Source organism: Helianthus annuus, chromosome 6, assembly GCF_002127325.2.
Source record: "Helianthus annuus cultivar XRQ/B chromosome 6, HanXRQr2.0-SUNRISE, whole genome shotgun sequence".
NCBI classification, from domain to species: domain Eukaryota; kingdom Viridiplantae; phylum Streptophyta; class Magnoliopsida; order Asterales; family Asteraceae; genus Helianthus; species Helianthus annuus.
Window position 1 is genome coordinate 17,882,616 of NC_035438.2, and position 12,614 is coordinate 17,895,229.

Genomic DNA, 12,614 nt, shown 5'->3' on the forward strand with positions numbered 1-12,614 from the left:
TATGATTTCAACATCAAAGATTCGAGTGTACATAGATAGTATGTAGGTCGTATATTATACACATATTATTAAGTCCAAATGTTCAAGTATTCAAGTAAGAGGTAGAAGATTACATCTTCATTTAGGTACCTCAAGTTGAGTCATGGGTGTCATGGATGGGGTAGGAAGACAAGGCTTCCATTTAGGTACCCCTTTGATGTTCACCACTACACGTGATGTAAAAACAACCAAGGAGGGTCATGAACTAAGGTCTTTACATGTATGTAAAGTAAACTAACTAATAGAAATCATCAAATCATGTGAGGATTGTATGTTTGGACAACCCAAGTTGTTCCATAATCACTCATGTATCAAAGACTATGTTTGACATGATTTGTGGGTTGAAACCCTAGACAAAACACCAAGTTTATGAGGTTTAATCCTCTGATTTCAAATGTCTCATCCTTGTTTTTAAGCTTAACCAACCATGGGATAAGTTGTAAGCATTAGGACATAGGCATGAGATGTGTTAGACACAAGTTGCATAGGTTTAAACAAGTTTTGAAGAACATAAAAATCAAACAGAAAGTTTATGGACTATTTCGGGGCATTTCCAGGTCTGATTTCTCCAAGGAGAAGTCTAGGAATCGAACCCCATGATTACCCAAGCAAGTAGGAAAAAGAATCAAGTGAATCGGATAAGAATTGAGTGAGTTATGCTCATTTTCGTGAAGGGGTGTCAATCTGCTCGAACCTTAGCTTTCAGCTACGGTTTGGAGGATGTTTTGAGAGTTTTTAGTGTTGCAAAAATGGTAGGGAGGCTGGTTATAAGTGGTATTTATAGGGGGAAGGATTAGGGTTTCAATGGGTTGGGCTTTGGAAGTGTTTAGAAGGGGTTACACCTTGAAACTAGCCCACAAAACCCAACTATATGGGGCTGAATTTTGCTGAATTGGGGCTGCCATATTTCTTTATTTTTTTTTATTTTTTAAAACATTATAATGAGTAATTTTGTTAATTAAGTTGTGTAGTAATATGCAACAATGTTTTCCCTAACTTGTAACAAGGTGAAATATGAAATAAAACATGATTTAACTAGGTAAAAAGTGTAATGTACAAGTATGTAACATGTTTGTAAGTGACAAGTATATGTCACGTATTAGATGATTAACCGTTGTATAAATAAGCATATTATTAGGGGTTTTTAGGTATCAACAATATAAGGACAAGCATGGACATGCATCGTGAATAAGTATAAGTATGAATTACAAATAAGGATTCGATGTACAATGAATTCGAACGTATGAACATGTATGAATATGTAGATGGTGAATTTAAAGAAATACAAATTTTATTTATGATCCAAGTCTCGGATTTTACAACGAAAAGACGACTACAATAATACAAGATTTCCAAAAATAGCATTACAAGGCGAGCTTTCTAATTATGGAAGGTATGAAAAAGCAGGGCGTTACATCGGGCATTCCATTTTTGTTCCTTTTCTTGTATTTATGTTAGATCTTGCTGTCTTTTTACTTCTTTTGTTAATTTGAGCTCATTTAATCCTGAAAATACAAAAGGAAGACAAAAGCACACTTTTTCCAACATTAGTACTAAAAAATGGTTAGTTTTATGCCACAATTGATATAATTTATATATTGCATTTTGTGCATATCAAATACCGTTAGTGGTAAAAGTAAACCCGATGAATATTAGGAATTTGATAGATAAACCTAATATTAAATCAAAAGTGAATAAATGCTTAAGAAAATAAAGTTATGAAAGGCCCGAGTTAACGGGACTTAAAATATAACGGGTTATAACTTCCCGAACCTATTAAGTTAACTAGGGATAATTAACCTAGTTACTAGTATGAGGCTAAGTGATAAATGGTAAGTTGTAGCTTCAATTGATCAAAATAAAACATGAGGGACTAATACTTGCCAAGTGGGAAACTTGTTTTAATTAAAACAAGTAATAACACACAATACACACACTGAGGGTGTGTGTGGAGATCAACCAGGGGAAGCTCCCCATGGAGCCAAACCCTAACCTTCAACAAATCCATCAAATTGAAGGATCAAATGAAGCCCAAATTCACAACCGAGCGTGAATTAACGATCACCCGAACAAGAGGATCGTAAGGTATGTAAAATCTTGATGATTAGTGAAGTTGTGAAATATGGATAATCATCCTAATCATGAATTAGGCATGGATTAGAGAAGCTATGGCTAGATTAGTGATGTATACTTGCTTAGGAACAAAACCCTAAGTGAAAATCATACATGACATGCTATGTATTGAATGATTAGATGATTTACTACACTTAATTAAGTGGGTTTTAAGCATATGATGAAAAAGATGATATAATTGTGATTAGAATCATCATGCATGATAGTAATCGATAAATACTTGAACAAATGATGTGTTTAAGTATATGATCATACCTACTATAAAAAGGGTTTAGTATGATATGATAAAATTGGATGATTGTTCATGATTAATGATGTTTAATATCATCAAGTATTAATTTGGTAACTTATAGTTACAAGAGCTTGCTAAATACGTGATTAAAGCGGTAACATAAGAATTATGTTTACCGGGTAATTGGCCAAATAATTAAAACTAGTAGTCAAGCTACTTCGTATAGTTAATTATGTCAACAGTCAGTTGACTTTTAAAAGTCAAACTGATCAATGATATGGTCGAATGGTAATTTCGACATAAAAGTCGTAGGATGGATTAGTCGTGAATGATTAGGACTAAGTTAACCATCTTATGAATTATGATGATAGTTTGACGCTGACAAGCTAGGGGGAAGCTTGGGAAGGAAGCGGGTCAAACTAATCGGGAGTGAAGGAAAATGCATAAACAGGATGCAAGGTAAGTATATCTTACACTAGTCATATATTTAGAATGTTCTTTTGTCGTATTGATTACGAATAAGACAAATGCCTAATCGAGATATGGTGTTCCGGCGTGTAGTTGTACGGAACAAGATAACCAAATATGATAAGAAACCATATTAATGGTTAAAAATGAGTTAAATCGGTAATTCAATCATATTATGATGAATGAAACATGTACTTTTAAGGGTTATCATATAAGGTAAATCATGATAACCAATAAGGGTAAAATTGTAATTTGGTCACTCGTTGACAATAATTGTTGGTTTTGAAGGATACTTATTTCATAAGCCTTAATAGGCCAAAAAGCGTTAAGAGGTGATTTACAATTAAAATGACCGCGTGGTGTAAACCGGAGCGAGTCGTGTAGACGAGATGGCAATAAGCTTCATCTCGCTAATATTATCGGTCATTTAGACCAAACGGGTCAAAAGGTGAAAATATCACTTTTTGACAATATCGGCTAATGGTTTGTTGAGTTGCATGATTACAGAAATAATTATCGAGTGGTTATTTACATCGCTATTACTTAGCGGCTATTGAGGCAAGGTATTTAAATGGGTCAATATAATGATCCGAGCTAGGTACGCATAATAGGATAACTCCCATTTAAACGTAAGGTTTAATGAGGGTTAATTGGAGTCTAAAATAGATTTTGGTTACTTAAATAGGTAAACCAAATGTTACAAACGATGGTCATTACGTTTGAAAGGCCTATTGACCTTTCAAATAAAATCATAGTTAAAAAGAGGGCTTATGGGTCAAACATGTTACAGTAATCCCTCATCGTTAATGAAGGGCCAAGATGGACTAAAACGTCCTTATAAGTTAAACTGAGCAAACAACCCTTAAAGGTTGTTTGGAAACAAGTTTTATGATTTGATAAATACTTAGAATAAGTATAGAAGCTGAAAGAGGTAACACGTTAGTCAAACGTTACTATTTGAGTCTTTGCCGTAAAATAATGATTCGAGAGGTAAAATTTGGTTTATATAGATCACCACATTAAACCCACCATAAATACAGTTGTGGTGGAAGATTATATGATGAGAAATGTGGTAATGAAATGCTAGAAGCAATCGAATGCGATTTTAGGTTTGAAAGTGCTTAAATACCCTTAACGGGTCAAAATAAGCATACGAGTGAAAACGGGTTTAAATTGTGTAATAAACCTATGGTTAGAACCTAAAATGCTAGATAACATTAATTTGAAGAATTGTATGTGATTTAGGAATCAAACAAATACGCTTGTTTGATAAAATGCGTAAACGGGTCAACATTTTGCAAAAAGGTAATAAGCCGAAGCCATAAAAGTTTCAAAATTTATTAAGCCGGATGTCGGATTTTAACTCCATATGATGGAGAATCAAATTACAATCACGTAGGAAGAAACGGTAGGTCAAACGGACAAGCGGATTGAAAGATATGAAAGTTTTCGTGTTAAAAACGACAAAATGGAAGAATCTGATACAGGGGCCACCGTAACTTACGGTGGGCACCGTAAGTTACGGTGGGGCCTGAAAACGTTACGCCAGTTCTCTACTGATTTACGGTGGGAACATAATAAAACAGGGGTTACTGTAAATTACGGTATCCACCGTAATTTACGGTGGACCCTGTACAAAAATGTATTTTTTAATCAGTTTTGTTTTCCGGACTCGTTTAGATACGTTTTAAACCCCGTATGACTAAAGCATTTCATGTTTATGAAATGTAGGTACTCTTTGGATGCCGGAACACGATCAAGCTCAACGAAGAACCGAACACGATAAAGATACATGCTTCCGCACATTGCATCGTCGTAAATTTTAAACGGCGGATTCGATCACGTTATGTTGAATAACTTATTAATTGTAAAAGTTTTAATAAACCCGTATTTTTATAGTATGTGTAATTAAGCTACACATCTAATTGTTGGTATTTACACGTAAAACCGTTAAATAGTAACTAGGGTCTTACAGAGGGGGCTGGGGCAATGCATGTCGGTTGTTGAGTATAGGGCTATCCTCAAATACCGGCTGATGATCCCTATGTATCCAGAAGACGAAACCTGCCCAATCTGCCATAAAACATGCATGGATAAATACGGGGAGCATGCTGTTCATTGTAAGGAGCTCTCTGGTTTCAAATATCGGCATTACTGGGTGAGGGATGTTTTGGGGGACATCTTGAGGAGAGCGGGGATTTCTGCCAAGAAGGAGGCCCCTGTGAATTTCCTTACAAATCCCAAGGAAGGGAGATCTACATTGAGACCAGCGGATCTGCTCGCCTTTGGCTGGGCGGGAGGGAAACATGCTTGTGTGGATCTCATAGGAGTCTCCCCCTTAGCTGGCTTAAGGGAATGCGGGTTTGTAGCAGGACAAGCTATAAGGAAAGCGGAATCAAAAAATGTGGATAAACACGCTAAAGCCTGTGCTGATAACCAACATGCATTTGTCCCCTTCGTCTTCAACACCTTTGGCTTCCTAGCTCCAGAAGCTATTCGTTTGTTGACTAGGGTCCAAAAGGTTGTCCACAGCAGTTGCTCATCAACAGGGGGGCAGGGGATTGTCTTTAATAGGCTAGGGTTTGCTATTCAGAAAGGGGTAGCGGCGCAGCTTGTTGCTCGCTTACCTGCGATATTGATGTAACTCGACTAGTTCATATATAATTAATCATTTCACTTAAAAAAAGGCTTTTGCTTTGGGCCTCTAGAAAAAATCATACAACTTGTCATGGGCTTGATCTTTTCATATCCAAAGGCCAAATCCCAAAAGTCCCTTATGGCGCATACACAATCGCAAAACATTACCTAACCTAATAGAAGAAACCTCTTAATCTTTCTCACAATTCAAACAATTTCATTTTCATTTGTTCAATCAACGATTTCAGACCGCCGCTCGTGATTTGATCGGAAGACTCGGTTCGGTTCATTGTTTAATCGGAAGACAACACTCGTTCAAGGTATGTGCAGTGGTTATTCGATTTTATGTAGGGGGCAATTCTGACCCAAAGTCTTTAATATGGGTCATTTTAGGTTATTTATAAAATATCATGGGTGAGTTTGGATAGAGTAATTTAAGTGAAACGGTTGAAATAGGTAAAATAAAAAAAACAAAAAAAGTTTCTACGGGTCCAAATGGGTTGAGAAGTTTAGAGGAACGGTTCTTTTAGGGTTCTTTACCTCAACCACGGGTTCACTGAGCGACACCCCAATCTCCAGTTCTCCACCCTCTCCGGCCTCCGCCATCTCCTCCGCCACAAACCCCCCACCCTCCGCCGGCATCTCCGCTTTATCACACTCCGCCGATCAAGACGACGCCATTCGCCATCTCAAAAATTCAATTGTTTCCAGATTACAAGGCCTAAAGCGGAAGGTAATCTCTTTTTTTTAAACCTAATTTGCAATTAGTTTGCTAGGGTTTCGATTATCTTAATGCAGCACTTGATTATTGTTGTATTCATTGATTGGGTGGGGGTTGAACAGGCGAATTTGATGAAAAAAATTGAAGCAAGAGTTGTGGTAATTTGAAAACAGGGTGGGAGTAGTTGGAAATAATAACACTTTGACTGCGTTTTAGTTCAGCGACCCCATTTGATAATTGACAATTATCATTGTTTGTTTTACTCAATATTGGTGCAAATTCTGTATGTTTAGTTTGTGTTTTTCATATTTTTTTGGATTATTTAAATGATTAACGTGGAAATGTGGATTAGGTTTGTTTTGTTTTGACACCAGAGAGTCAGAGACTTGGTTTGATATGGTTCTGTTTGAACTTTGAAGTATAGTTAGTTTGTGTGGTTCAATTAGGTTTAATATGGGCGTGCATAGGTTGGCATTGTGTGCAAGCTGAAGGTTCGGTTTTCGCTCTTTTCGTATGGGTTGGATGGGTCGGTTTTCGGTTTTAAATTTAGCTTTAGAAATGATAGGACCCAAAAAAAAATTTAGCCGAAAGTAGTGAACCTGTTATTGAATTTGGGCCATAATAACATATGTGATTGACGTTTTTTTAGGTTTAACAGGAATGTTGATGTGTACATTAACTGTTCTGTTTGTTAATCTTTTACTCGTTTTGTTGTATTTGAGTTTGATTAATATTTGCTTACATGGGTGTGATTATTTTAATTTATTTAATTCAGTTTTGGATCTGTTTGTTAATCTTTTACTAGTTTTGTTGTATTCGAGTTTGATTAATATTTATATGTGAATCACCTTAATTTTGGGGAATTTTTTTTGGTCTGATCTCATATGGTTTCTGCTCTTTAGTGCTATGATAGCAAGTTTTGATTTTTAATTAAGTTATATATTTAAAAAAAGATAATCTTGATTTTAGAATATGAAGGTACATACCCTGGATGATTATTATTTTTAGTTTTATGGTTCTGGTTTCGATCGAACTCAAAAACGGCACTGTTGTTCATGGAACAATCACAGGCACTTACCGTTTCATTGTTATCAACTTCCCCACCCCACCCCACCCTCGAACTCAAAAACGGCACTGTTGTTCATGGAACAATCACATGCACTTACCGTTTCATTGTTATCAACTTCCCCACCCCAAACACTATTGATAGGAGCAGTACACATGTATATGTAATTACTTGAAGCAGCAAAAAACAAAAGTAGAAGAAAAAAGATGAGAGGTAAAAGAACTCCAATTATAAGTCATTAAGTCATGAAACTAACTTTTGTATTTGAATTTTGTTTACTGAGTTACTAGAAGATCTAAAAGAAATCATTTAAGAATAAAAACTAGTTGTTAAACATATCAAATTTCCTCAACTAAAAGTCTAAAACTATCTACAAATTTAAAAACTCATAAAAATTACTTTTTCAAATCCAATTCCTTGGCATTCAATGATCGTAGAAGTAGATAAATCTGGAACATCTTGAGAGTTGACTACCGGTGGCAGTCTTTGTTGACCTTCTTCAACAACAGCACCAGTATTATTACCTGAAGAAGCCCACTTTTTTGACCCAAACCCGTCCCGACCCGAACCCATTCTCAACCCGACAAAATTGCCCCTTGATGTACAATCTCTTTAAAAAAACATTTTTTAACTAACCCGACCCGAAACCCGTTCCGACCCGAAACCCGTTCCGACCCGAAACCCGTTTCGACCCGAACCAAAACAACCCTTTTTTTAATTGACCCGTTTTGACCCGTACCCATTTTGACCCGAACCCGTTTTGACCCATGACCCGACCCGACCCAACCCGTTTGCCAGGTCTAATTTTCTGTTAACTTAATCGGTTTCAGTTAATTATGCTCGATTGTCAGATTGTATGAGTTTGTGAAACTGTTTACTTATGCTTATTAGTTATTTTGTCACATTACACAAATTTAAGGCAAATTGATCAAGTTTAAGATATAATTGTTCATTTATTCTAATCCTAAGTAGTTGACATTTATTTAAATTTACAGATGTAAGGTTGTTCTTTAGTTGAAAACATTTCAAGATCCATTTGGAAACTCGTTGGTCAATTTGACTAACAATTCACAGATTTGACTTTACAAAAAGTGTTCTTGTATAGTATTGCCATTAGGATTTTGATTCAGACACATTTCATTGGTGATATTAGTTATTTATAAGTGAAAATAGATTAAGAAGTCCGTTTACGCTAAGACGCACTTTAGGTCAAAACCGTTCCATTTTTAAGTTATTCAACTAACAAGTTTTAGAAATTTGCTGTGTTGACCGATATCAGAAATAAAACGGAGTTCAAAATAAATCTAATAACTTTAAGTATAATATCAAAATGAAATTTTAAATGTTGATACGAATGAAAGTGCTCATTTACTCTTGGTATAAAATGACTTGTTTCCTGTTAACTTTTATTTTCATTTCAGCTAAAATTTTCAAATTACTTGACACCTGCACCAATGGCGATTTCTTCGTTGGCTGCTTTCTCGGTATCCAAAACCCTAATGAAAACATCAACGTCCGTTCCAAGATTAACAATGTACAATCACCTCAACATAACCCACAACCATCTTAGATCAACGGTTCTTAAACCGAAACCCCCTCTGGCTTTCATCTTCAAAGCACACACACCAAAATCACTGACCTGCAACAGCTACCAACGGAACCAGATAAAATCCCTCTTCACAGGAATCGTTGAAGAAATGGGAGAAGTCAAGCAACTGGGTTACGACGAATCCGGCCAGTCATTTGACATGGTAATCCATTCCCCAACCGTCCTGCAAGACGTCAATCTCGGCGACAGCATAGCCGTAAACGGGACTTGTTTAACCGTCACAGAGTTCGACACCCAACGATTGGAGTTTAAAGTCGGGTTGGCCCCGGAGACTTTAAGAAAAACGTCGTTGATCGAATTGGAAAAGGGTTCGGTTGTTAATTTAGAGAGGGCGGTGAAACCGTCGACTCGAATGGGCGGGCATTTTGTGCAGGGGCATGTGGATGGAACAGGGGAGATTGTTTCGATGGAACCGGAGGGGGATTCGTTATGGATTAAGGTGAAAACGTCGCCGGAGATTTTGAAGTTTATAGTGCCGAAAGGTTTTATTGCGGTGGATGGGACTAGTTTGACTGTGGTTAACGTATTTGATGAAGAGGAGTGTTTTAATTTCATGTTGGTTGAGTATACGCAGCAGAAAGTTGTGATTCCGTTGAAGAAAGTTGGGCAGAAGGTGAATTTGGAAGTGGATATATTGGGAAAGTATGTTGAGAGGCTTCTTAGCAGTGGATTTGTGGACAATATCAAATCAAGATGATCGTATAATCATCTTGATATCGTTGTGATTTTAGTTGATCAAATTTGAGGTACTCTTTTTCAGTTTTTAGTTTTAATTTGAGCCAAAATATATGTGTATTACGCTATCTGCAATCTTGTGTTGATGATTATAAGTTTTTTTGTCTTGATTTTTGCTGTCAGTCTGCCACATATTGTACTAAATTTGTACTTGACTAACTCAGTAACCTCATATCTTTGTTTTAGGCACCATAAACATCATACATTCTTCATAAGAATGTTGTATGACTATGAACTTGCCTTGTTTTCCAATGATTACTGTTTTTGATTTCTCAAGCTGGGTTTGGAATATCATACTGGAAAATAGGTTCTTGAACTTTAGCCTGATCAGACTTCACTGTTTGCTTGTTTGAACTCGGTACTTATGTGTGGCGATTTAGGTTTAAAAAGCATGAGGCGCTCCTAGACCTTTAGGTCCTAAAAAGTCAAGGCGCGAGGTAAGAGCTTCACGTACTTGAAGCGTAGCATTATGTACACAAAAGATGCATCCGTCTCATTTGTTTTAAAATATAGTTTTTTTTTTTCATCAAGTAAACCATTCATAATCTCCTCATCCCTTCGGTTGCTTTTCCATATCACCCTCCTACGTACCTTGAGTTTGACCAAGATGTGTATGAGGCGCCGCCTGAAGGCCCTGAGGTGAACACCATGTGTGCCTCTTAAGAAACTCTAAGAAAACAAGTAGGGACCTTTGGTCAAACGGTTCGGTTTGGGTTGGGCCGAAAGAAAAACATCTTTTATCTAGTTTTTGAAGTATATGATACACATGTTACATGATAGAAATTATAAACTTTTGTTTATTATATGATACACATGTTACATTATAGAAGTTATAAGCTTTTGTTTATTAAGTTATTTTGGTGGTTGTAAGTATATGAATACAATTCAGATTATCGACCCGTTTGATAAGTTATGTCGTTGTGGACCGAATGTCCGAATGAATGAACCGTTAAACCGACCTGAATATGAAAATGTCCGATCCTATGAAATTGGAATATCTAAAAAAAGTGAACCCACAGGAAAAAATTTCACCACTGACCGAATCACAGGCAACCTTTATTAGTTGCATTTCTTATATCAATTCTATTTATAGGGTAAGGATAGTGTAAAAAGGGCCTAAAGTGTGAGAAGTGTATTATAACACTATATATAATACTATATAACACCATATAAACACCGTATAACAATTTGTAACACCATATAATACCATATAACACTATGTAACACTATATAACATTATTTAACAAATATAACACTATACATCTATCATAGACATCCTATCAGACAAACTATAGTGTTATATTTGTTATATAATGTTATATAGTGTTACATAGTGTTATATGGTATTATATGGTGTTACATATTGTTATACGGTGTTTATATGGTGTTATATAGTATTTATTATATATAGTGTTATAATACACTTCTCACACTTTGAGCACTTTTTACAGGACCCTCTACCTCTATTTATATTCACAATACTTGTATATCTGAATGCATATATAATTGACAATGCTCATGAACACCTCTATTTATATTCACAATACTTGTATATCTGAATGCATATATAATTGACAATGCTCATGAACGATAGGGAACCCACAATACTTGATGTCTGAGCATTTTATTTACATGCGTGAAAATTTTGAGCCGATAGGGAAGTAAGCAACCGGAATTGGTGCATTTTGTCTGCACTTTCCCTTATCGTCATCAGCTAAGCTTTATAAGTTTTTATTGATGCACCAGTTCTTTCATTTTCATCGTCTATTACTTTGCTTGAACCTGAGAAACAACCAAAGAAACTTAATATATTCGCCATTTTTTTTCACACGAACAGGACCCGATTCAAAGAAATTGAAAAAATGTTGAGAAGATTTAAGATTTTCGACTGTTGGGTTGAAAGAGTTTTTAATGTTATTATACGATGCTGAATTTTTGTCGTATTTATATACAACGCTCGATCAGCTTCTTGGAAATTTCAAGATACAACAGACTGCAGCTCCGAAAATCTAACCGAAGTCCATCCACCAATAAAACCCATGTTTTATCTCTTCTACAATCTTGTTCATCAACTTGTTTTTCCTATTGAATACCTTTTCGTTTCGATTCGACCAAATCCTCCAAAGGGTCTTCAAGAATACGGCCTGAACTACGTTGCTTTTCCTAGGGGACATAGGCTGACTTTTGCAGTGTTGCAGCATCTGGATAACAGAGTCGCAGGATACCGGCACCGGAGTTGCAGCCAAACAACAATCTGCTTTGTTTGATCGACGATTTGAGACTGCGGCTCGTGATTTGATGGGAAGACACGGTTCGGTTCAGTTCGTCGTTTAATAGGAAGACGACAATCGTTCAAGTTATGTGCCGTGGTTATTCGACTTTCTGTTAACTGCATACTTATACTAATTAGTTATTTAGGTCAAACATACCAAATTAATCAAGTTTAGGATAAATTCTTCTAATTCTAAGTAGTTGACTTCTCTTTGAATTTAGATACATGTTCCAACCTAATAATTTCAACATCCATTTGAAAAGTTACTTTTTAGGAGTTTGGTCTGGTTTTTGGTTTAGGTTCTTCTCCTATGAGTATAAATTTTTTCGTTTTCTATGAGGTGTGATATAGTTGTTTATAAGTTTCACTTATTCCCGGTGTCGTAGTTTTACTAACAACTACTTGTTTATGTCTGTGGTTATTTTTATTATTTTTCTTTTCCACCTTTTTAGTAGTTGTGTGCTTATATATGTTTTTCCAGAAGCGTTTGTCTTGGTTTTTTTTTTTTTTTTTTTTTTTTTTTTTTTTTTTTTTTTGGAGTCGGGGGTCTCACTGGAAGCAGCCTCTCTATTCCTTGGGATAGAGGTAAGGCTTACCTACATCCTACCCTCCCCAGACCCTATTAATAACTTTGCTATAAGTGGGATTATACTGGGTATGGTTGTTGTTGTTGTATTTGAAAAGTTACTACTAAAACACTAG

The 12,614-nt window shown here is 35.9% G+C and overlaps 1 protein-coding gene across 1 annotated transcript; it reads left to right on the forward strand.

Moving 5' to 3' along the window:
• Positions 1-5,971: 5,971 nt before the first annotated feature.
• Positions 5,972-9,750, forward strand: LOC110864883 (riboflavin synthase). The gene is made up of 2 exons (XM_022114036.2): positions 5,972-6,242; positions 8,718-9,750. Exon 2 carries the CDS (start codon positions 8,751-8,753, stop codon positions 9,600-9,602), a length of 852 nt encoding a protein of 283 aa, XP_021969728.1. The 5' UTR covers positions 5,972-6,242; positions 8,718-8,750; the 3' UTR covers positions 9,603-9,750.
• Positions 9,751-12,614: the final 2,864 nt, after the last annotated feature.